The sequence below is a fragment of the Pezoporus flaviventris genome, unplaced genomic scaffold (assembly GCF_033815535.1).
Source record: "Pezoporus flaviventris isolate CSIRO_AGI_PZ_B2104156 unplaced genomic scaffold, CSIRO_AGI_Pfla_v1 ptg000035l, whole genome shotgun sequence".
In the NCBI taxonomy this organism is placed as follows: Eukaryota; Metazoa; Chordata; class Aves; order Psittaciformes; family Psittacidae; genus Pezoporus; species Pezoporus flaviventris.
In genome coordinates this window covers 14,865,238-14,888,572 of record NW_026892583.1, presented here as the reverse complement: position 1 = coordinate 14,888,572, position 23,335 = coordinate 14,865,238, and the positions used below count along the sequence as shown (strand labels likewise).

At 47.3% G+C, this 23,335-nt stretch overlaps 1 protein-coding gene across 1 annotated transcript in view; it reads right to left on the bottom strand.

Moving 5' to 3' along the window:
* The window catches only part of DAAM1 (dishevelled associated activator of morphogenesis 1), an 81,735-nt gene that overhangs the window by 41,464 nt on the left and 16,936 nt on the right, over window positions 1-23,335 (bottom strand). The window contains exons 3-4 of the mRNA XM_061462721.1: window positions 19,370-19,593; window positions 4,182-4,271 (exon numbers count right to left, since the gene is read on the bottom strand). Coding sequence (XP_061318705.1) covers window positions 4,182-4,271; window positions 19,370-19,552 — 273 coding nt within the window. The 5' untranslated portion in view covers window positions 19,553-19,593. The remainder of the gene's footprint in view (window positions 1-4,181; window positions 4,272-19,369; window positions 19,594-23,335) is intronic.

Sequence of the window (23,335 nt, the reverse complement as noted above, 5' to 3'; positions counted from 1 at the left end):
CATCTTTGTTGGCTTTTGCTCTTAGTTCTGTTACTGTAGGAAAAAGAAATGAAATTAAAAGGTATGGTTTTTAAACAAAGGAAATAGCAACACCAGTCCCATGAATGAGCTGCAGGACTGAGCAGGACAAGCGGAAGAGCAATGTGGAAAGAGAAGGTCTCTGGAAGGAGTGGGTGAAAAGTCACGGTTGGAGGAGAAAGAGGCTGTCTGGCTGGGAAATAATAGTACTATTGGAGAGCCATCATTCGTTCCCCTATTTATCACATTATTCCTCATTCTCTGCAAAAGCACCACAACCACTGAGTTCTCCTAACGCAAAGGGATCCTGGTTTTCTATCGGATGTGTGGCAAATTTTAGATGCAAGTGTTGCTTGTGGGGGACAGCTTAACACTGATGAGAGGTATGCAGCCAATGTCAGCTATGCCAGCAGGTTTTCAACACAAGCTTAATGAGTACAGCATCACTTCACATCCCTGCAGGTCATTTCTTCCCTACCCTAACTTTACAGATACTCAGAGAGCTTGGACAAAGCAAAAGGGAGGGGGAGAGAGCCAGACTCTGCATTTGCAAGAGTTGGTTTTTGATACCAAACCCTTCCACCCAGTTATTTACGCTGAGCCGCTACCTGAACACCCCTTTATCTACCCAGATTTTGAGGCTCATAAAGATCACCCATCAAGCTGGTTTAATAGCTTGATGTATGCCATTACTGCCAGCCATACTAGCAGTATGGCTGGCAGTAACCAAACCTCCTGCTACAAACTAAGAGCAAAGTGTTAATTATTAACTCCCTTTGGAGCATGGCTTCCTGACAAAGGCCATCCTGAATCATCCTCTTCCACTGAAGAAAACCCACAGCCAAAAAAACAGTAAAGCTGGAAACCCTCCTGCTTCCTCCCTGTGCTTCTGAGCAATATCCTCTCCTGGAGAGCAGGACCAGCAGGGAATGAAATATTTCAGGATGAGGTATGAAAAGAGTCATGGTCCAGAAATACCACTTCTAAAAACAGATTTAATCCCACCATTAATGCATCCCTACCTCTGCAGTTCCCTGCTTTATTACAGCTGTAGATAGGGCTGACAACTTCAAAGAAGGTCTCTAATAATCTTTAAATCTTACTCCTGACCCACACACTGCACAGCTGCTGGACTGACTTCAGTTCCCATTCAGGTTGCTGCCAACCAGCTTGCCAACCCCCATCATGAGATGCTTTTGATCTCTCTGCCCTACCCCAAGCATCACAGGCTGATGTAGGTGGGGTAGGACCATGACGAGCTCATCTAGTGAAACCTCCCGCTCCAAACAGGGGCAGAGCCAAGGTCAGACCCAGTGTCTCCATGGATGGAGAATCAGGGAGGACAAAACCTTCACACTACCAAGCTGATACTGTGGGCTGGGATAAAAACAGCTGCTTGCAGGGCAGAGAAACCAGGATATGGGGCTGTAGGCCAGGGAGAAATACTCCAGAGAAGGAAACATGCCTGGGGAATAGCCAGTTTTCCCTTATATCCTCTCAACAAGCATTGCCAAGGCCAGCTGCTGCCAGTTCCCTTTCCAGGACAACCCACCACAACAGAATGTGTCATTTTGGTCACCTTTTACCACACCTTGCCCATCATGGGAATATATAAAACATGCCACAACTGTCATGTGCTCTGAAGAGCAGAGTATGGTGGATGACACCAAAGGCAAAGCAGAAGCATCAAACACAGCACATGACAGCAGGGAATGTGCTCAACAGACAGATACTCAGATGCTTTCTGTGCTGCACACACCTTTGCCATCAATGGATGCAGGAGAGTACCCTGGCTGCATGGGCTATGGCCATAGCATAAGATATTTTGGAGCCCAGCAAAGCTGGGTTTTGAGGAATCAGGAGAAGGCTGGGCAGCGTTTCTGTCCGGCCTCATGCTGCTCTTTTGAGGCACAGGTCATTGCTACTGGTCTCAGCCATTGCGGAGGGAGCACAGCAACCACAAGGAAAACAGGGAAAATGCTAAAAATTAGGAATACCACAAACTGGGGGCTTTGACACTCTGACTGAAGTCACCTCATTTTTTACAGTCTTTTTCCAACAGAATCCAAAACTGGCAGCAGAGGAAAGAGGAAAGAAACTGCTCAGGGGACAATTTTGGATGCTTGGTAAGTCAGGCAGCTGCCTGCGATGGATGACCTTTGCCAGCGCCCTGGGACTCCCCAGGTGAAACTGGGTGTTACCATCATCTCAAACAACAATATGCTACTAAACACAGGCAGACCAAAGGGTTTGGGTACACCCTGGGCATTTCAAATCAACACAGAGGCTGCAGCCAAGGCAGGTAGGACCACTGTCCCATCTCCAGCTTTACTACCTCAGCCAAAACCCAGCCACTGCTCACAGCTGGAGAAGCCCAGCCCCTCTCCTTGATGCCAAGAAACCATGTAAGTGATTTGTCCTCATAAAAACATATGTACACGGTAGGATACCATAGGCTGCTGGGGTAGGCTCATCACACAGAAGCAGGACTGCCTAGAGCCTGCCATGCCTAGAGACATGACCTCCAGCCCACGTGAGTCCTGGTTTCTTCCACTGCAGGAGCCTCTTTTGATATGGTCTCACTCATTTTTATTTAAAAAGCAGGAGAAAAGCATTAGTCTCCACCAGTACATCTCCTTCATAGCAAGCAGTGGCATGTACACTCTGCAGCTCACAGAAATGCCATCACAAATAGGGAAGGAGAAGAACGAGGACCAGAGCATTATGGCAGCCAGGATCAAGCCTTGGATGGGTGCTTGCTTCAGGGACCTCTGAGGATGCCACAGGGCGCTTCTGTGGCTCCCTCTGCAAGCATGACTTTTGCAGCACAGCTTTTAAAAAAACACAAGGGCCAGGAGGTGCTGGAACAGGAAAGAGGCACCATCAGCCCCATCTAAACCCTTCCTCAGGAGATTAGACAGCATGTAATCTCCACTCAAAATAATAATTGCGTGGCTTTGTCTGATTTAAGTCTCTGTTGTCTCCCCTTATCCAGATGCACCAGAGCACAGCTCTGCTTATCTGACAGGCAGTGACGAGCAAGTATCCCCTGCCTATTTTCTTGTTGATTCAGACCAGTGCCTGTAATTTGTTAACATCTCTCCTCCCCTCTGATTTAAATCTCAGGCATGGCAGGCCTCTGTCTAACAATAATATAGGGATTTCAGGGGTATTTATGAGAGGCTTAAAACTTAATCCTACATGAGCAAGGTAAGCCTGCTCTTGGCCCAAAATATGGCTGGAAAATCTGGTGCCACTGCTACAGCAGGAGAAAAGAGGCATTAATGGCAGTGAGTGCTCTTTGAGCAGGGCCAGGGGACTGCCAGCGCTGCTGAGCCAATTCCTGCAGCCAGGTTCGGGGACACAGTGGTGAATTTACAAACTGAATCACAGAATGCTTTGGGTTGAAAAGGACCTTTAAAGGTCATTTAGTCTACTCCCCCTGCAATGAGCAGGAACGTCTTACAATTATCCCAAACAAACTGAGGAAGAAAGGTTGTGAGGCAGTCTGCTCCATCCCGAATGGACTATGAGAGCTGGCAACAGCATCGCTGCATGCCGCAACTGTGAACCTGTACAGAGCACCACAGACTTTGACCACCCAGGAATTGATTTACCAGCAGAAATACAAACAAACCTTAGTTCTTGAACTTTATCTAAAGCATGATGCAACCAAGCTCAAACATCAACATATCTCTGCACTGGGAAGATGTCTGTGCATGGTTTCAGCTTAAGAAACATAGCCACGGGGCAACATCACAGAGCAGACACATCATGCTGGGAGCTGGGCCCACAGATCAGTGACTCCCATCAACACATTTCTTATCAGTGGTATCTCAGTTACATCCACGAGCCTAGAGCCCTTCATTGCCCCAAGGGTGACACATCTTACCCTTAAAGCAAGCTCCACCAGCTCCACCTGAGGTGGCATGGCTTCCAGTGCACTTTACATTTGTGCATTCCTCCAGGAAGAGCTGGTGAGAGGACAAAAACCATGCCCAAGCCTGTTTCATGGCAGCAAACTGGAAACCCAGCAGAGGGGAAGGCTTTCAGGCAGACTATAATCAGTTCCCCACACATCAACAGAGAAAAATATCTCCTCCCCACCCTGAATGGGAGGGAGAAGGCTCAGCCCCCAACCACAGAGCAGATAGGTCTCTTACTTTCTTCTTGCTGCAGTAGATCTGCCACTTCTTTTCTGCTGGCAGTGCGAACATGGCCTCTCTATGCTTGTCCGTGAGGTCAAGTTCATCCTGGAGAGGGGAAAAAACCCACAAAACATGCAACATGAGTACACAAATGGGTGACGGCACAGACATAACCCCCCCAGTAAGCAGTGTAAATCAATGTGGTGCCACAGAACAGCAGTGGTCCTGCAGCATCGCCCTGTGACTATTGATTTGTCAGGGCAATGATGCTAATTCTCATCCTGCCATTGCTGACCTCCCCCTGACTCCTGAGCTGCAGCCAGCTGCTGCGAGGATAGGGCTGCAAACCTCCCTGCCTCCTTCCTCTGGGACATCACCTTCACTGCTCTTAAAGACAGCAAGCGCTTTCGAATGGACTTCCATTGAGATGTTACAGCTGGCCACAAGATAACCTTGCACAGAGGACCAAGAGCTCCAGATGACAGACTGCACCTAAGACATGTACAGTGAAGAACAATTCAAACAGGACCTTTCTTTTTTACCACCACAGATAACTGCTCACTGAGCATCCTGAGTGGTCCAGCCCATTTCCATTGCTGACACCTTCATATCATTGAAAACTGTGGGAGTTTTTTTGGCTTTTGGTTTGTTTTTCTAGAACTAAAAATAGAAAGCTCTTTTCCTAGTATCTATAGCTCATAAAGAGGCACACCCTCTCCATGAAAACTGGACTATATATTGCCTAGCAGAGATAAAGGTGTTTACTGGCTGGAACCTTTACTGGTTTATCTGATGTTATTTTAAAGGACACTTCCATTTGCAACTTGGAGGCTCGGTTAGCAGCATGCCCTCTGCCAGTATTATCAAAACCTCATCGCTTTCTGGTGCTAGATGTAGGTCAAAGCTTTTATCAGTGAACTAAATAAAACATTCAGTCAGGGCTGGCAGGCTCATTGCTAAAGCCAACATTGATCTTACAATCATGGATGTTTCTTAAAATCACCACCACCAATGACAACCCTCATGCTGGAGGGGTGTTGGTTCAGCAGTGGGAGTGCTGGAGATGCTGCAGAAGGTCACAGGGGAGCCCTGCCAACTCATCCCACCCAGCCAGTGGATTTAAGTAAGAGGATCCCCATTAAAAATTACACAATTCCAGCAGCTAAAAGAAAGAAAAAAAAGAAAAAAAGTAAAGATACCACATGAAGACCCATTAAAGTTTCCCTGCCTGAAAAATAATGCTAACCAACTAAAGCTGGTGGCCCCTGGTACTCCAGGGGGTACCAATCAAAGGTAAAAACCCCATTTGCTAAAGGCTGAGCAAGATGCCTATGGGGAAAGATGGGTCCCTGCATCAGCAAGCCTGCAGGCCATGAAGAAATTTCAGCTGATCTAATTAAAGCCCATATTGCACCCAGTAGCCAGCAGAGCCTTCAGCTATAACCCAAACCCAAGGGCCCTCCAGCACGACATGCAGCGATGGAGAGCTACCGCGGTCCTGAACATCTCAGAAAGGCTTATACAGACATTTCAGGTATTGATTTAACTTCTCAATGAAATTACTCCTCAAAAGGACAGGTGTTGTGGAGCTTTTACCATTATGTATGCATGGAGGAGCGTCACTTCTCCCTTGACATTTTCCCCACGTATCAACTGACTCTACAAACCACAGTGCTGCACAGAATTGACATCAGTGGAGCTCTGGAAGCAGACTTGCAAGACACCCTTGCAACAAAAATAAACATGCTGCTGCAACAGAGACCTGGGAAGAAGTGAGGAATGAGAAAACCTGAGCCCAATCTGAGACAACTCTCCTGCTCCTGCACCCAGGGAGGATAACCTGGCTGAAGGACTCCTCCAATGAACACTGCTTTCAAACCTCCTTACAATTTGGGAGGTCAGGGATTCATATCCAGCAACTGACCTCCTCCTTAGCCTTGGGCAAGCCTTTGCACCTTTCCATGTCTCAAAATCAAAACTGCACTTGATGCCCCTTGCTGTTGTCTCATCAGGCTATGAGCCAGTCACACATCCAAGCTCTGCTTCCACCCCAGTTCTGCATGTCTAAAGGCAGCAAATGGGACAACACCTGAGACAGGGACCCAGATGAAATGCACCTGATCAGAAAAGTGTATCCGAGAATGTGGGAGAGGACTAGCATCTCCTGATGAGTATTTAACTCTGTGGTGAGGGTTTGAGTAAGCACAAGAAAGTGCTTCCTCTGTGACCCTGCTTCCCTGCCATGTAAATCTGGGATTCAGGCATGAAAACACCAGCCATGTACATCTGTACTTAGGTCCTTAGAAAAATATTCACTGACACTTTCAAGATGCCAATACCCTAAAAACACAACTTGTGCACGCCTGGAGATTTGTTAAGGGAGAAAAAAAACCTAAACTGAGCTGAAGCCTAAGCAGGAGCAAGAAGGGATAAAGCAGAACAACGTGTTAGGTGCTGGTACATGACAACACGCAAACACATCCAAAAAGTTGCAGAACTGCTTCTGAGTCTCACACAGCACATTTCATTGTGCCCCAGCTCTTACATGTTCAGCCATTGCAGTCCTGCATCACTCAGCAACCACTAACTAATGATATCTTACAGGATGCTTGAGAGAGGTGTTTATATAAATGTTATGTGGTACCCAGCAAGTAAAAAAATCACCATAATATTAAAAACCTGAATGTACACAAGTCCATGGGACCTGATGAAATCCATTTGTGGGTCCTGAAGGAGCTGGCAAATGAAGTTCCTAAGCCACTGTCCATCATATTTGATAAATAATGGCAGTCAGGTGAAGTTCCCGATGACTGGAAAAAGGGAAATATAACCCCCATTTTCAAGAAGGGGAAAATGGATGACCCAGGGAATTACAGACCAGTCAGTCTCACCTCTGTGCCTGGCAAAATCTTGGAGCAGATTCTCCTGGAAGGCATGCTAAGGCACATGAAAAACAACAAGGTGCTTGGTGACAGCCAGCATGGCTTCACTAAGGGGAAATCCTGCCTGGCCAATTTGGTGGCCTTCTATGATGGGGCTACAGAACTGATGGACAGGGGTAGAGGAGCTGATGTCATCTACCTGGACTTGTGCAAAGCGTTTGACACTGTCCCACACGACATCCTTGTCTCTAAATTGGAGAGACATCAATTTGATGGATGGACCACTCGGTGGATAAAGAACTGGCTGGATGGCCGCACACAAAGCGTTGTGGTCAATGGCTCAATGTCCAACTGGAGACCAGTAACGAGTGGCGTCCCTCAGGGATCGGTGTTGGGACCGGTCTTGTTCAACATCTTCGTCACTGACATGGACAGTGGGATTGAGTGCGCCCTCAGCAAGTTTGCCGATGACACCAAGCTGTGTGGTTCGGTTGATACCCTGGAGAGAAGGAATGCCATCCAGAGGGACCTCGACACACTTGGGAGGTGGGCTGATGCCAACCTCATGGAGTTTAACCATGCCAAGTGCAAGGTCCTACACCCGGCTCGGAGCAATCCCAGACACAGTTACAGGTTGGGCAGAGAAGAGGTTCAGAGCAGCCCTGCGGAGAAGGACTTGGGGGTGCTGGTTGATGAGAAAATGAACATGACCAGGTTTCAGTGTGCACTCGCAGCCCAGAAAGCCAACCGTATCCTGGGCTGCATCAAAAGGAGCGTGACCAGCAGGTCAAAGGAGGTGATCCTGCCCCTCTGCTCTGCTCTCGGGAGACCTCACTTGGAGTATTGTGTGCAGTTCTGGTGTCCTCAACGTAAAAAGGACATGGAACTGTTGGAACAAGTCCAGAAGAGGGCCACGAGAATGATCTCGAGGCTGGAGCACCTCCCATATGAAGAAAGGCTGAGAATGTTGGGGCTGCTCAGCCTGGAGAAGAGAAGGCTGCATGGAGACCTCATAGCAGCCTTCCAGTATCTGACGGGGGCCTATATGGATGCTGGGGACTATTCGTTAGGGACTGCAGTGACAGGACAAGGGGTAACGGGTTCAAACTTAAGCAGGGGAAGTTTAGATTGGATATAAGGAAGAAGTTCTTTACTGTAAGGGTGGTGAAGCACTAGAATGGGTTGCCCAGGGAAGTTGTGAATGCTCCATCCCTGGCGGTGTTCAAGGCCAGGTTGGATGAAGCCTTGGGTGGCATGGTTTAGTGTGAGGTGTCCTGGCCTATGGCAGGGGGGTTGGAACTTGATGATCTTAAGGTCCTTTCCAACCCTGACTATTCTATGATTCTATAAGCAAACAGATTGTTATTCTGCACTCTAACAGTGACTTAACTTTGAGGTGTCAGGTCTTCACTGGTTTTATGTGCATGGGGATTCCCACACCCACCTCCAGCCCTTCACTCACTAAAGTACTCCTTGGTCCCAGGCAGAGTGCTCAGAAACTGCCCTTCAAAAGGTTGAGATAGGACAGGAACATCAGACATTTCCTGGGGGCTCACAGCCCACCGTGCAAATGCAGCTCTGACAAAGCCTGTAGCAGCAAATGCATGGTGGAGTTATAGCATGGCAGAGAAGCTGTGCAAAACCTCAAACCCGTATGTGCCTTCAATTAATAATCATGAGCTCACTAATTAGGTGATTCTAACTGGCAATTAATTTTATAGGTCATTTGCAAGCCATGCACTCCTGCTATAGCAAGCAATATTGGCAGCTGTTGAAGAGCTAACTCGTGGTTTGGTGTCCATCACCCCAGCACCCTTCATTCCTCACTGTAGCCTCACCTTTCACAGCTCTGCCTCTTCCACCTGGGTGCCTCCTGTAACAGGATCTGCCAACTTCACTATTTTAAACTTTTTTTTGGAATCTGGTCAAAGGCATATAAAATAACAGCCTCATTTTGCTACCAGAAGGAAATCTCTGCCCAGAGTGTTTTTACTGGAAAGAGATACGCAACTCTTAAATATCTGTCCTGTACAGTTAAACTATTCACCTTTAGATCAGGAAACATGTTTTCACATTAAATCTTCATTTAAATATGATTCAAAAACAAACTCATAGGGAGATTTGATTCTCAGGGTGTATTTGTTATTTCTAGGAAGTAAAGTACTTCCCTGCAGCTTGCTTTGCTGACGGCTCTCTGTTCGAGCCAGGCAAACCTCTCCCTCTGAACATAGCACAAGCTCCAGTGAAGGTGATCCCACAGCATTCTCCTAAAGCTACCTTAGAAACAAGTGGCTCAGCCCAGCATGCTGTGAGAACAATCCCAGGGGCCAAAGCTTTTGTCAAGTAATCTACACCTTTCCCTTGGAGGACACACAGTGGCAGATGTTCCCATGGTCTGTACCTCCCCAGGCTGGCAACTAAGTAGTATGAGAAGCTCTGGCCACCGGAGGTCTTCTGGTTTGACCCCCTGATCCAACAGGGCCATCTAGAGCCACTGCCCCAGACAATGCCCAGATGGATTTTGAGTATCTCCAAGGAGGGAGACCCCACGACCTCTCTGTTTTTTCAGCCACCGTAGTCTCCAACTACCTTTTCAATGCAAAGCCAGAGCAAGCAGAAAAGTGAGGCACTGCGCCTGGAAGAAATGCTTGATCCTCCCAGCAGAAAAGGCATCAAGTCCAGCCCCAGACTCACAGCATATTCCTCGGTGTAAGCTCCTGACACTTTGCCCATGCCACAGTGGATGTTTCAATGAGCATCTGCCACAGGGCAAGAGCCACAGGCTTTAATGGGGACAACAGCAGGAGGCCAAAAGGATGCTGCCAATAGCTTGACTTTAGAAATGACCTCCAGGATAGACTCTCAGAGCCAAGTAAGCCCAAGCACTGTCCACCCACAGCTGCAACACTTCAGTGCAACCATGACAGGTTCCTTCTCTACATAGAATCATAGAATGGTTTGGGCTGGAAACATCCCACAGATCCCACAGGCCACCAAACATTCTGCATGAAGTAGTTGGGGAGTAGGGATTAAGTAAGGGACAATTCACCATACAGGTCTGCACCCTCAAAATATCTTCAGAGATTGTACAAAAAAAGGTGAAAACTCTTGAGTCTAATGCACTTTTCTGGCTAATAAACTGTGTAACTGTAACACACAGAAGAGATGAGGGGAACCAGAGAGGTCATCCATTGCCATTAACTGACATTAAAACAAATAATTACAACTTGCTGGCTTATTCTTAGTTTTATATGTATGTGTGTGTATGTATATATACACACGTACAATAAATAATAAAGATCAAGTGAATTTACTCCTGACAGATAGAGAGAGCTTAGAAATTTCTGTGAGACCACAGTATGTAAAGGCAAAGGTTTGCATCCTCAAATAAAGCATGAGAGATACAAGTTTTTTCAGAAAAAGAAAAAATCCCAAACAAAACACAAGCAAACAAACAAAAAATACGGAAAAAAAAAAAAAAACCCACCAAAAAAACCCCACCCCAAACAAGCAGGAACTTTTGGGCAACATTTGGCATTAACTGTCACAGCACGGGAATTTAGAATTGAATAAATAATGGCCTCTTGAACCCTGCAGCAGCTTCCTTTCTCAGGGGTCATATCGCTTTTTCACTCTCTTCCAGGCATTCTTCTCCAAGTTCATCAATTTGCTTTATCCCAGAACACTGAAGTGTCAAGGGAAATGGCAATCACCATTTTCCCCCCCCAGTTCCTCATCTAATCATCTTCCCCTCCACGAATTTGCTGCCCACACGGCCGGCTGCCTGCCTGAGACTGCCTGCCCAAGACTGCCTGCCCACCCTGCTGGTGTGCCACAATCTCCACCTCACAATCCATCCTGCTTTGCTCATTATTTTACTTAAAGCTCATTTCTGAAGAAGGAGGCCTATTAATCAGTGGCTGTTACAGTGCAAACAACTAACCACCTTCACACGCATCCTGCACCACTGGAGAACCTCCTCTATCTGCAACATTCATTCAGGCGACTACAATTCTCAACATACACAGATTTATCTTGGCTTGCTTTGGTTTGGGTTTTTTTTTGTAACAGGAAAGTGGTGAATAAAGTCTTTTGTTTTTAGGAATAGTAATAAAAATACCTCTTCCCTAGCACACATCTTTTCAGCCATAGTACCCTGAGAACTTCAAAACAACCCCTCAGGCAAACTGACCCCAGCCAATATTATCACTATTTTTAATTTACCCACAACAACCTGCAGCTGGAACTACAGAACATGAAAAAAGTCAACTATTCATATCTCTTAATGAATAATCATAATAGAAGATTTTTATTAATTTTGCCTTTATCATTTAATGAATATTTTTAATAAAGGAAATTCCTTACAGCAAGGAAATGAGAGGCAGCAACAAGGAATAACATGTATAGCACTTCAAAGTGCTTACACAGTCAGCCACCTCCCACGCTTTTAGTGCTAGACTAGAAAAGACCCCAGTCCACCTTGCTCTGCAGTTTTCAGTTACTGATCTGAGCACATTGGACAGATGTAATAAAACATATATTCCTTTCTTCGGCAAGAAAGATTATGGCCATCAATAGCTGATTTCGCTCTTCAATAAACTCTAGCTGCAGCTGGTTCATGTTCCCATCAGTTCAAACACCTGTCTGAGGCAGACAGCATGTAATGTTTTAATATCAATTAATTACTTTAATAGGCTAAAAGTTTTTAAAGTTGTTCATATTCCAATAGTAGTGCATTTAAAAAGGAAAGCATGCACTTAGGCTTCTAGGTCTTTTTAGTTGTTACACGTATGTGTATATATCTATAACTGCATATATACTTACTTTTTTTCAATTTATTGAGCTTGGCCTTCTGTGACCTTTTCAACAACATCACTGGAAAGCCTTTCCCTCATTTTAATTAACACAGGCTACTCTTCCAGCCTGAGTTATTGATCTATGCTATTTTACCCTGAAGAACACCCTCTGATTTAGAAGCCCTGCATGTGGATGGGCAGTGCACTTTTTCCACACAATGGAATATAAACTCTGAAAACAAAGACAAGATGTATTAGCTCATTATTTACTACTGTGATAGTTAAAATGGATTAAATCCAACCAACCCCATCTGGATATGACCTGTCCTTTGGTGGGTGTACCCACAGAGAGCTGGCAAAGAAATACGAAGGTTTCAGATACAGATTTCCAACCTATTTACAGATCTAAAGAAGCAGCTCCCTTTTTAATTGGTTTTTAGATACCACCTCTGCTGCTGGCATTCCTGAATGCTACTGTAGTTGGAAGTTAAGCCAAAAGTCAAGTGTGGCTTCAGATGTCCCCTGCCTGACAGGGATGCTTGTGTAGGAAAGCTGTGCATGGTTGATCTAGGGCTAAACTGCTCCAAGGTTTTCATACATAACACATGGAAAGGGCTTCAAAAAGGGGCTGGATGGGAACTAGTGGCTACAAAGCCTCATGCCAATTCAATTCCGAAAGCTTCTCAAGGTGTTCAACTCTGCTCACAGGACATGAAGGACAGGCTGAGGAAGTTGGGGCTGTTCAGCCTGGAGAAGAGAAGGCTGCGTGGAGACATCATAGCAGCCTTCCAGTATCTGAAGGGGGCCTTTAGGGATGCTGGAGAGGGACTCTTCATTAGGGACTGCAGTGACAGGACAAAGGGTAACGGGTTCAAACTTAAACAGGGGAAGTTTAGGTTGGATATAAGGAGGAAATTCTTTCCTGTTCGGGTGGTGAGGCACTGGAATAGGTTGCCCAGGGAGGTTGTGAATGCTTCATCCCTGACAGTGTTCAAGACCAGGTTGGACGAGGCCTTGGGTGATATGATTTAGCATAAGGTGTCCCTGCCCACGGCAGGGGGGTTGGAACTAGATGATCTTAAGGTCCTTTCCAATCCTAATGATTCTATGATTCTAATTGAGGGAAGCAGGAACCAGCTACAGCCTAATTCTGATGGGCAGCATAAGGTGGAAATGGACTCCTTGCATAGCCATAGCTTGTACGGAACAACCGGTCCTCATTTCCACACAACTCTCGCTTTAGTCACACCCGGCATCCTTTTTAAGAACTTAATCAGGTGCAAAGCTGCCAAAAGCTGACCTCAGTGATGCCTGAATGCTAAGGAATGCCCAGACTTTGCTGGTGACAGACATTACATGAGGATGAACAGCTTTTATTTGTATCTGCAAATGGACATGAAGCAGGCATGTGGTATTGCCTGCAGGAACACATCTTGCTGAGGTTGGTGATGAAGCACAACCTACATGCTCAATCTTGATAGTAACTCCAGCAACACCACCCAGCCACCAAGTAGTCAGAAGACCACTGCTGGGGCAGGTTCCCCATCCAATGAGGCTGATACCTTTCATGGTGACCTGTGCCAGAAACACTTGGAATCAGTGCTAGCCAAAAACCTGAATGCCCCAATTAAGGTCACTGATGCGCCACACAGTGAGCTGCCCATGCATCTCCCAGGGATGTGGCATCCTCTTTTATGAAGTGCAAAGTGGAAAGCATTTAGCACATCGACCATATAATTTTCCTACTTCAGCTGTACTTCTTCTGGAAACAAAAGGGTTTCTTACATGCCTGCTGCCTCCAGCTGGGGTTCATACTGTGCTGTAACATGGCTCCTTTGTAGAACTGCAGGTTGGAAGCAACATGTTTTTTGGGCAAGCCCCCACACTAGTTTGTACTTGTAACAGATACTGCAATTACACGAATGCTTCAGCTGAAATATAGCACTCCTTGGTGGATTACTTCATTCAGTTGCATGGAACACATGTAGGCAGAAAACCCTAATTTTCTTGCTGAGTAGGTGTGCAACTTCTGTATCAGATGCCTACCTATCAAAACATGTTTAAGTGATTATCTGTGAGGGTGTAATGCCACAAAGTGACAAAAACAAGCACCGTGATCAGCAGGCTGGGATAGGAGTGTGACAGGTCCAATGAGCAGAACCTGGGCAGCCCAGTTAAAGTGTCCTTTGTACAGCACACAATTCCCTGCAGAGTGAATTCAAAATCAGATATTACCAAATAATTTGGTTTTCCTCCTTAAAAGCGATTCATAAGCCAAGGGATCTTGGTTTTGAGACACAGTGCTGGGATGGGATCAGGAGCCCCATGATGAGCATCTGGCCCTGGACAGACTGCAGAAGGGGGTGTTTGCCCAGGACACAAGGGCTACTGCAATTGTTTGGTTTTTTTTTCTGAGTACTAACTGAATGCTTTTCTTTGCAGGTATAGGGGAAAATGGCTTTGGCCACCATTCAGTTCTCAAAATCCTGAAGTCCTTAATGCTGAAAAGACCAGCTGGGAAAAAAACAACAGCTGACCTGCGAGCATGAAATGCAAAGCCTGACTTTGCAGCTGATTCCTCAGCTGTTACTTAAAAGCCATGTTGTTTTGCAAGGCCCAAAACCTCATACTTTCTCCTTATTGGATTAGAAACCAGGGGGAAAGCACATTATTCAAGTTCCTAAGTAAAACTGGATATTGCTAGCAACAAGCTCCCAATCCAGCACTGCTATTAGCAAGCACATAATGGTGTTCACACTGACCCCACCACCATTCTTTCCTTCGCATTAGGGTTGTCTGCTCCTGTTCAAGCAGCATATAAAATAGCAATCATCCCAGCACACCAAGAGGGCAGGAGGGCACAGCTCTGCAGCACAGTCACACATGGTGCATTGCGAGCCACAGACCGAGCACCTACCATGAAGCATTTCAAAGGTGACACAGAATCAATCTCTGTGACATGAGATGGTATCTCCTAACAGACAGCATCCAACAGCAGCTCTGGTGAAATGCATTAGTTGCCCCACATACAGCAAAACCAAATGCTGTGATATATCTTGTAAGCTGTCAGAGACCCTTTAACGGTTCCCCAGGCTACAGAGTTTCCACTGCTTCATAAAGCAGCAGGGAGGGATGGAGCAGCCTTCTAGGCTGTGGGAGGAGAAGGCATAAAGCCCAGCATTTCAGAGACTGTGTGAATATCTCCCCACCAGCAAATCCCAGTGAAGGCAGTCATCAACCCCACGCAACATCAGGCTCAAGGGTCTGCACCTGTCCTGAGCCCAGGGGCCTGGGGACACTGCACAGCCACTCACCTCTCAGTGCCACCTCTCCAGGTCTCCAAAAACTTACCAGTTGCTGAAGTCTGGGCAGAGGAACCTGGGGAAACCTGCTCTGGTTTCCTAGCCTAAAAATGGGCTGCTGCACATCACAGCTGAGACTCAGAGCTAAACAGACACTGCTTTAATTTCTTCCAAGTCAAAGGTGAAAAGTCTCAGAAGCCCAATCGGGAGCAGTAACTGGAATTTCCTCAAAGCCCAAGTATTTGAGAGGAGGCACTGGCACAAGCATGGGGCAGCCCAAAGAAGCTGTGGCTGCCCCATCCGTGTAAGTGTTCAAGATCGGGCTGGACGCGGCTTTGAGCAACCTGGTCTAGTGTAAGGTGCCGCTGCTCATGGGAGGGGTTTGGAACTAGATGATCTTTAAGGTACCTTCCAACCCAAACCATTCTACGATTCTACAAGCCTTGAGGAGCAGCTGGAGGAGCATGTCATCTGAGCCCATCCCTCCACTGGTGGAGATGCAGGCTGGGAGCAAGGATGCAGGACCAGAAAAAGGCAGTACCTAATGCTCCAGGGGCCAGCAAAGCCACACTGGACCAGGCAGCTCCTCCGAGTATACAGGTGGTCTGAGTCACCAGAGTATCATTCTCGTACTGCCAGGATGGAGATGCTATTGCAACCTGCAACACTGGGAAGAGAGCCAGAGAGGGGTCATGGGTCATGGTGGGGCTCCCATTGCCCTCTCCAGTCCAAACCATTTAATCCCCCTGTGCCTCCACCCCCCAACCCAGCACACATCCCATGGGGCCAACGCACACCACCACACACAGAGCATTTCATTACAAACTTCAGAGTGACAAGGAGTGTTAAGCAGATATAAAGGACATCAGTCATTTACCCATCTGGTAGAAAGTCTAGTTGCTGGCAGAAAATAGAGAGGATTGTTATGGCAAGATCCACCATATGGCACCATTATGTGGAGCTTTGCAAGTGCTTTCTTCTAAGCGTGCAAGCAAGGTTTCAGCCGTTGAAGAAACACTGTATTGTTAGCCTGGATATACAGGAGCCTCTTGAAAGAGGCTGTGGCAGATGGCACAGCTTTGTTCTCCTGGTTCACAGGCAGCTTGCGCAGCCCCAGATATTTCCCCTTGCTGGCGCTGAGCAGCCCCACAATACAGCAATCCCCCTGATGTGTCCTATGGGAGAACTGATGGCTCCTGAAACTCAGTAAACCCAATGGATGTTGCCTGGCAGGTATCACACCACTGCACAAGCCCCAGGAACCAAACACTGCTACCCCCTGCCAGCAGGATGCACTGGTGTCAATGCAAGGAGAGCTGCATGAAATGATAAAGCCTTGTCCCAGCCAAGGGAGCTGCAAATCAGTAAATCTTGTTGAAACATCTCGCTGTTGTTTGTGCCTCTCTGCCAGCACCTGCTCTCCCTGGGTGGCTGAGCCTGGCCGGAGCCCCAGCAGGACAGCGCACAAAGAAAAGCCTTTCAGATGGGGCCGGTGCCTGCTTGAGCGACATCCCAACAATACCCTGATGAAAACCCATTCAGCCCAGCTGGGGGGAAAGGAACGGAAAGGGAAAAGGCTCCTCTGGGAGGAAGCAGTGATCAGTCATTGACCACAGTAACAACATCTGCATCTGTCCTAAGCCAGGGAAAAGCCCCTGCCTGCTGCATACTCTGGCTGGGACAGGGTGCATCGTCCCTGCAAACCAGGGTGGAAATCAGGAATTTCTTCCAGGCTAATTGCTCCTGCTTGTGCCCAGGCAAAAAAATTAACCATCCCCTACTTCCCTGTTGTTTCTTCTGAGAAACATTTACATGGCCACGGAATAAAACCCTAAATTATTTACCTATTCTATTTAACTATTCTAGTCAAAATCCAAGGTGTCCATTTAACATATAGGAGGCCATAAAACAGACACTGGGAGAGCAGACTGAGCCTTCAGCTGACCTTGCACTCACAGCTGCTCCACGTCCCTCTGCAGCTCAGGCCCTTGTCCGCTGCCGCTGGCATGAGACAATCACCAGTTTCTCACGCTACGAATGTTTCCTGACTCAAACAGGCACACTTAAAAATACCCAATGCCCAGAGAATATTTTGCAGGATGGCTCCAAAAAGAAAGAGTTTTGCCCTTTGATACATGCAGCAGACTGTGATTTGCAGAGCAGAGACCTTGCTGGATTGTTGGTCTCTACAGGAGGACTGTCCACACTGGTGACCAAACCCACCGTTGCAACATCCCCAAAGATACCACCCATCCCAGGCCTGAATCTTCCACCCTGCCACTCAAAAGTTCCTAATGGGAACAAATGGGGTAGAAAAATCACTATTAAGCTGCAAGAGAAGAGCTAGAAAAGCCTCCAGATCCCCTCCAACCTCTTTGACATCCCTCAACCCAGCAGACTGAGACAACCAAGGATTTTGGAGGAAGCCTTGGTCCCACAGAGTGGGAACAACCCATCCCTCTCCAGACAGTTGAGCATGACAGGCCAGGTGGCATCAGGCTCCCACAGGTGTAAAAATGAGCCCAGCACCTCCAAGTGCCTTCTCTGTCTCTCTTTCAAGTGTTACACAGTGGGTTTATACAGAAACAGTGGGATGCTTTCCAAGCCATTTAACTAACGCTGAAATTTAATACCTGACACCAACAGGTTACTGGGAGCAAGAAGGAGCTGTTGTAATGGAAGGGGGGGTGTGAGTTCACAAATTCACTTCCCTGAATGGGAATCTGCCTTCTTGTACCTCCCTCCCACTCAGCACTGGCTCAGGTTGAGATCTGATGAGGCTTTGGGGAGCCTGAGGGGATTGCAGCTGCTTGCACACAGTGGGCACAGCACAGCACAGTGGGCACCTGCTGTACCCCTCCCTGTATAACATCAGTCTTCAGGAAGCCAGCATGGCCCCTGCTGCCAACATGCCCTTGGTGCAGCAGCTGCCTCTGAGTCTTATTCTCACCCTTGGCTGGGCAAAATCCCCTAAAATCCTGGCAGCACGATGGAGCACGACCCAGACCTGACGGGTCCCAGGCTTTGCTGTGCTCCTGCCATGCTACGCACACAGGGGGTCCCCATAGCACAGCCTCTGCAAAAAGCACCTGATTGAATTTTGGGGAGATGCTTTGAAAATACTGGGCTGAAATGAGGCGCCGTTGGCTTGGTGGGGCTCTAGCATGTGAGCCTCCACAGATGCCTCTTTCAGCCTGGCTAGTGACACCAAGATGCAGCACAACATGCCCTTATGCTGCGTTTGGCTAGGGCATGGGGAGAGTTTTCCATGGGAAAGAATGTCCCCAGGAAAATCTGATTTGGCCAAGTTATCAGCGGAGAAAAACGCAGAGCAGAGGCAGTCACTCCACCTGAACAAACCAAACTTGGCTGGTGGCGTTTTGCAGGACTGCTGTGAGAAGAGTCCTGCTGCAGGGATATCTAATCCACACCATGCTGCATAAGGTGTTCCATTGTGCTGGATGTCTCGCCCACCCATGGAGAAGGATGTTCTGGACAAAACTGGGTCTCAAAATACAACCTGGAGCTCTCCTTTTCCAAGTGGCTTGACTCACCAAACCCATGCTGCCTGGCATCTAATGGGACATGCTATATATAACATGAGGTGTGACCAACCAGCATTGCAACTCACAGCTCCCCTTACGTATCAAAGTTCCATAGAAAAACCTCATTTCACTGCTGAACCAGCTCAGACTGGAGCACTCTGGGTCTGTCCAACAAACCACACCAAAATGGTTTTGCCTAGAGGAGATAAAAGTGCTTTTTTTGGCTTTTTTCTTTTTAATCCAAGTTTTTCAGAGTTTTGATACGGAGGGATAAACAAATATCCTGACTCTCCAAATCTTGTTTTAGCCCACACCCAAGGATTTCTGTGAAGCAGAGTGCCTAGCAAGTGAAATTACTTTGTCCCTACAGGGAACAACCTGCTTTACTGGCTTGGACACCTCTGCATCACCCTGGAAGTACACAAAGCCAGACCAGCCTCCAGCCGTTGCTTGAAGAAATCAAGGCTTTCTAATGAGAAAGAGAAACCACCCCAAACTGGCAGGACTTCAGGGACGAGTGGAGCTCAAGGTTCAGTGCAGAATCACTGCCAGCCTTAGCCCCTGATGCTCCCTTCACACCAAAGCTTGCTTAGAAACTCAAAACCAAGCCTGAGGAAACTAGAAAGAAGGGAGGAAAAAAAGGGGAGGATGTGGTAAAATAAAAAGCAACCTACTTACCACCAGCTCGGTGAACATGACATCCAGCTCCTCCACCGGTGGCATGGGCAGTGCAGGCTCCATGGTCTGCAGGGCAAAGCTGCTGTCATTGCGCAGCCGGTACGTGATCTCCGGGTGGTCACTGCTGCGAAAGCAGCAGAAGATGAAGGAGATCCCCCGGCCGCTCCTCTTCCTTGGGGCCATGGCCAAAATCCTCTGCGTACCTCCCTCCTGGGCACTAGATCCTGAGGGGAAAAGAAGATTGGAGGCTTGAGCAGCTGCCCTGCAGCGCTGCACTCCCATCCTATGGAGGGGAGGAGGAATCGAAGCCACCCACGTGCTTGGCATGGATAGGAAGAATGGAAACACATTTACATGCCAAATATTTCTCCTCAGATTTGACTTTACAGTCCTGGCAACCTTGATGACCATGTGAATTAAAATAAATGCACTGGCTTTGCCTTGTGCCAAAGACGGCAGCAGTGGGGAAATGCGCTGCCATCCCCATGGGGAGAGGGGTCCTAGTCCCCATCACTGCTGCATGCCCCAGCAAATACTTGCTGCCATCCCTGTGCTGTGGCAGCCAAGCCAGCCCCCATCTCAAGTCTGGCCATGGGTAGAGCAAATCTGGGAGGCTGCTGACAGGAACAGCTGGATGTGCTTGGGGCCACCAGGTGCGTGGTCCCCAGCATGGGTGACTTGGTGCTTGAAAACCTCACATGGTTTAGGATGCTCAAGCCACAAATGGCAGCAGAGCTGAGAAAATATCCTATATTCTCCCCCTAGCTCTTAAACATGTCCCTAAACATCACCAACAACTGCCTATGGGCAGCTCTTTTTTCATGGGAAGTTTTAGTTGGCTTTAATTAGATAAATCCTCCTTGGAGTTCCAGTAAATATTTACAGGACGCAATTTCAACTGATAAAAAAAAAAAAAAAAATCACACAGTGCCAGTAGTTCAGACTTTCCTATGCAGTGCCCACATCATGCACCGCTCACACCAGGGGTCGCTTAGGTTTTGCTGATTTCTGAAGCTCAAGTTGGGAGCAAAGCTCAGGGCAGGAGATGTGTTTAACCCAACCAATAATAGCACGGACCAGGTAAATACTGCCCCAAAAATGGGAATATCAAATCAACAATACAAGATGAGATTCACCTTTGAGGTAACAGAGAAACACCCTGCTGAGAAAATCAACCAGCAAAAAAAAAAAACCCAAACCAAAACATCTAAATATTTGTCTTATAAAGCCACACACACACATTTTAACTCTGCGAAACAAGACGCTGAGATGTTCAGAGACAGGACAAACAGCCAAGGTTAATGCAGAAAGTTGAAATATGGATGACTCAGATTTATTAACAAAGCTATAAAGAGACTTAGGAAAAAGGTCAGCATTTGGAGAGAAGCGTCTGATCTCCCTGGAGCCAGCCATTACCCTCCAACTAAGGATTCATACACCCAAACAGCCAGCTGCTGTGGCCCGCGGGGACCCTGCACTGGAGGCAGGCAGACCCAGGGTTGGACCCTGCACCACCATTTGCATGCATGGTAAATGATGTCCTCCCAAAACAGGGACCCTAAAGAAAACTTCGGTTCTACCCACATTACTTTAACAGATGATCTGACTCTTGAAATTATCTTTGACGGCACGTTTTTAGCACACGGTGTCATCATCTGCTGAACCATGAACGACTGGAAACAGCTACTGGGCCTCGTGCAGGATAATCCCAGGCTGTGCAACTCTATGCCCAGTCTGGAGGGTCCCCCTTCCTGAAGAGCCCCAAATCTGGTTTCACATTTAGATCTTGGAAGTAGAAAAATGCAGCCGCTGGAGGAATTTCAGCTGCCATGAAAGCTCTCTCATCACAGCTCCCAGCAGCCAGCACCGCAGCAAATCCATTAACAGCCTGCTGGCATCCCTTCAGTCTTAGGAGGGTTTAGGAACCTGCTGAGGATTTTCTTTCCTAAAGGAGAGAGGGAAACACAAATCTAAAGGTACACAGACCTTCGCTCCCTCTAACATGGAGGAAAAAATTGCAGGTTTGGGTTTTGAATAGCCATGAGGAGCAGGACACAGACTGAGCTGCTGGCGGCTGCAAGGTGCTTTGTGTCTGGTGTGGGAGCTTGGTCCTGACCTGCACATCCTCAGCTATGCAAAGTTTGGTTGCTTGGTCATTCCCAGTCCACGCATACAGCAATGCAAAGAGCAGGACCTTACCCGGTTCCTGCAGCTGGTCTGGAGCGAACATACCCATTCTCCTCTTTTATGGGGCATTTCCCATCCCCTTTTCAACATCACAACCTGCTGCTACATACCAGCTCTGACTTGGGCTTGCAAAAGCATACGGAAAGCTTTTTTCAGAACAACACCTGCTATTCAGAGGTACACACTCCTGACAACGCTTTACAATGAGTTTGAATGACAGACTACAAGGCAAGATTTTATTTTAGATTTCATAGAATCATAGAATAGTTAGGGTTGGAAAGGACCTTAAGATCATCAAGTTCCAGCCCCCCTGCCATGGGCAGGAACACCTCACACTAAATCATATCACCCAAGGCCTCGTCCAACCTGGTCTTGTAGCAACCAAAACAAGGTATTTTTGAGCTGCTTCCAGCTCTGGAGCTATTGAGGTTCCTCAGTTTCATCTATAAACAATTAAGAAAAAGAAAACAAAACAAACTACCCTATAGTGTAGGCTGAGTGGGCTGTAGGTTATCTGCAACCAGCTAAAAAAGGTTAGAGAGAGAATGTCAGCTACCAGGCAGATAGTATTAAACCTTCAGACAGCTGATGAACTTTCATTGACGTGATGGATCAAAATCAAACCATGGCTCCCTGGCAGGTCATCGGGAGCTGCAGACAGTGCAGACTGCATCACCAGAACAAAGTCCAGCCTTCTCTGCTCTCTCAAATCCTACAGAAAACAGTTATTCAAGGAGAAGAAAGCCCCTGGCAACCTGGAGGCTTGCACTAAGGAGAGCAGAAGGGAGCAGCTCCACACAGCATCGTATGTTAAGTGTCCTGCTCCCACCTTCCATTTATACCTCTGAGTGCTAATTAGATCAATAAATTTAAGCCAGATTGTGATCTAATGGTGCCTTCTGGCCTTTAGTATTGAGAGAGCCAGAATAAATTAAGTTTAATTGCCCTGCATGTACAGAGCCGGGGAAGATAGTGCAGGAATGGTCATTGAGGGAACTTCTAGCCAAACCCCAGTTCTCAAGGCAGGACTGATGGGCCTGAATCATTCCCAAACAACTTTGTTTTCACAGAAACAAGGGTGGAAATGTGTGACAGGCTAAGCCTGGAAGCCCTGGAAGAGAGAAGAGGATGAGCATTCCACCAGGACTGACTGCAGTTGCCACACAGGACAGAGGACACGGGCTCCAGCTCCGTGATGCTTGAGAGACAAGTTTTGTTGTTTCCCCCAGCCTTAAAAAAAAAGCATCAAGCCTACATTGCCCTGAGCAGTGCTTAAATGAGATCATTCACTAGGAGAAAATTGGATCCCAGTGTCGCTTCTTCCTTTACTTTAAGGAAAGGAGAGCAGCAATTACTGCTTGCATATTCAACAGCCTCCTCAGCAAGCTAAATCAGCCCACATGGAGCAACATGCTGCCAAAGCCTGTCTGCGACCAATGCCCCAACAAGCTGGTTTAAAGCCAGCACCAGTATTGCAGCATTGCGGTCTGCAGCCTAAAAATACACAGCAAGGGTACAACCACATGCAAAGGAGTGGGCACGCTCCCCTTCACACCTGCCTCCAAACACATCCAGAAGCTAAGAGCTAAATCCCCAAATATGAATATTAGCATGTCGTTTTTCTGGCTCTTCTCTCATCCCCTCCCAAAACAAAGATGCAAAATCCTGAGTGAGCTCTTTCTCAATGGGGAGCTTTATTTCAGTGCACTACACAAGGAGTGAATATTTCTGCGCAAGTGCAGTAATGCTCACTGACGTCTCTGCCAAGCCCTGACCAAT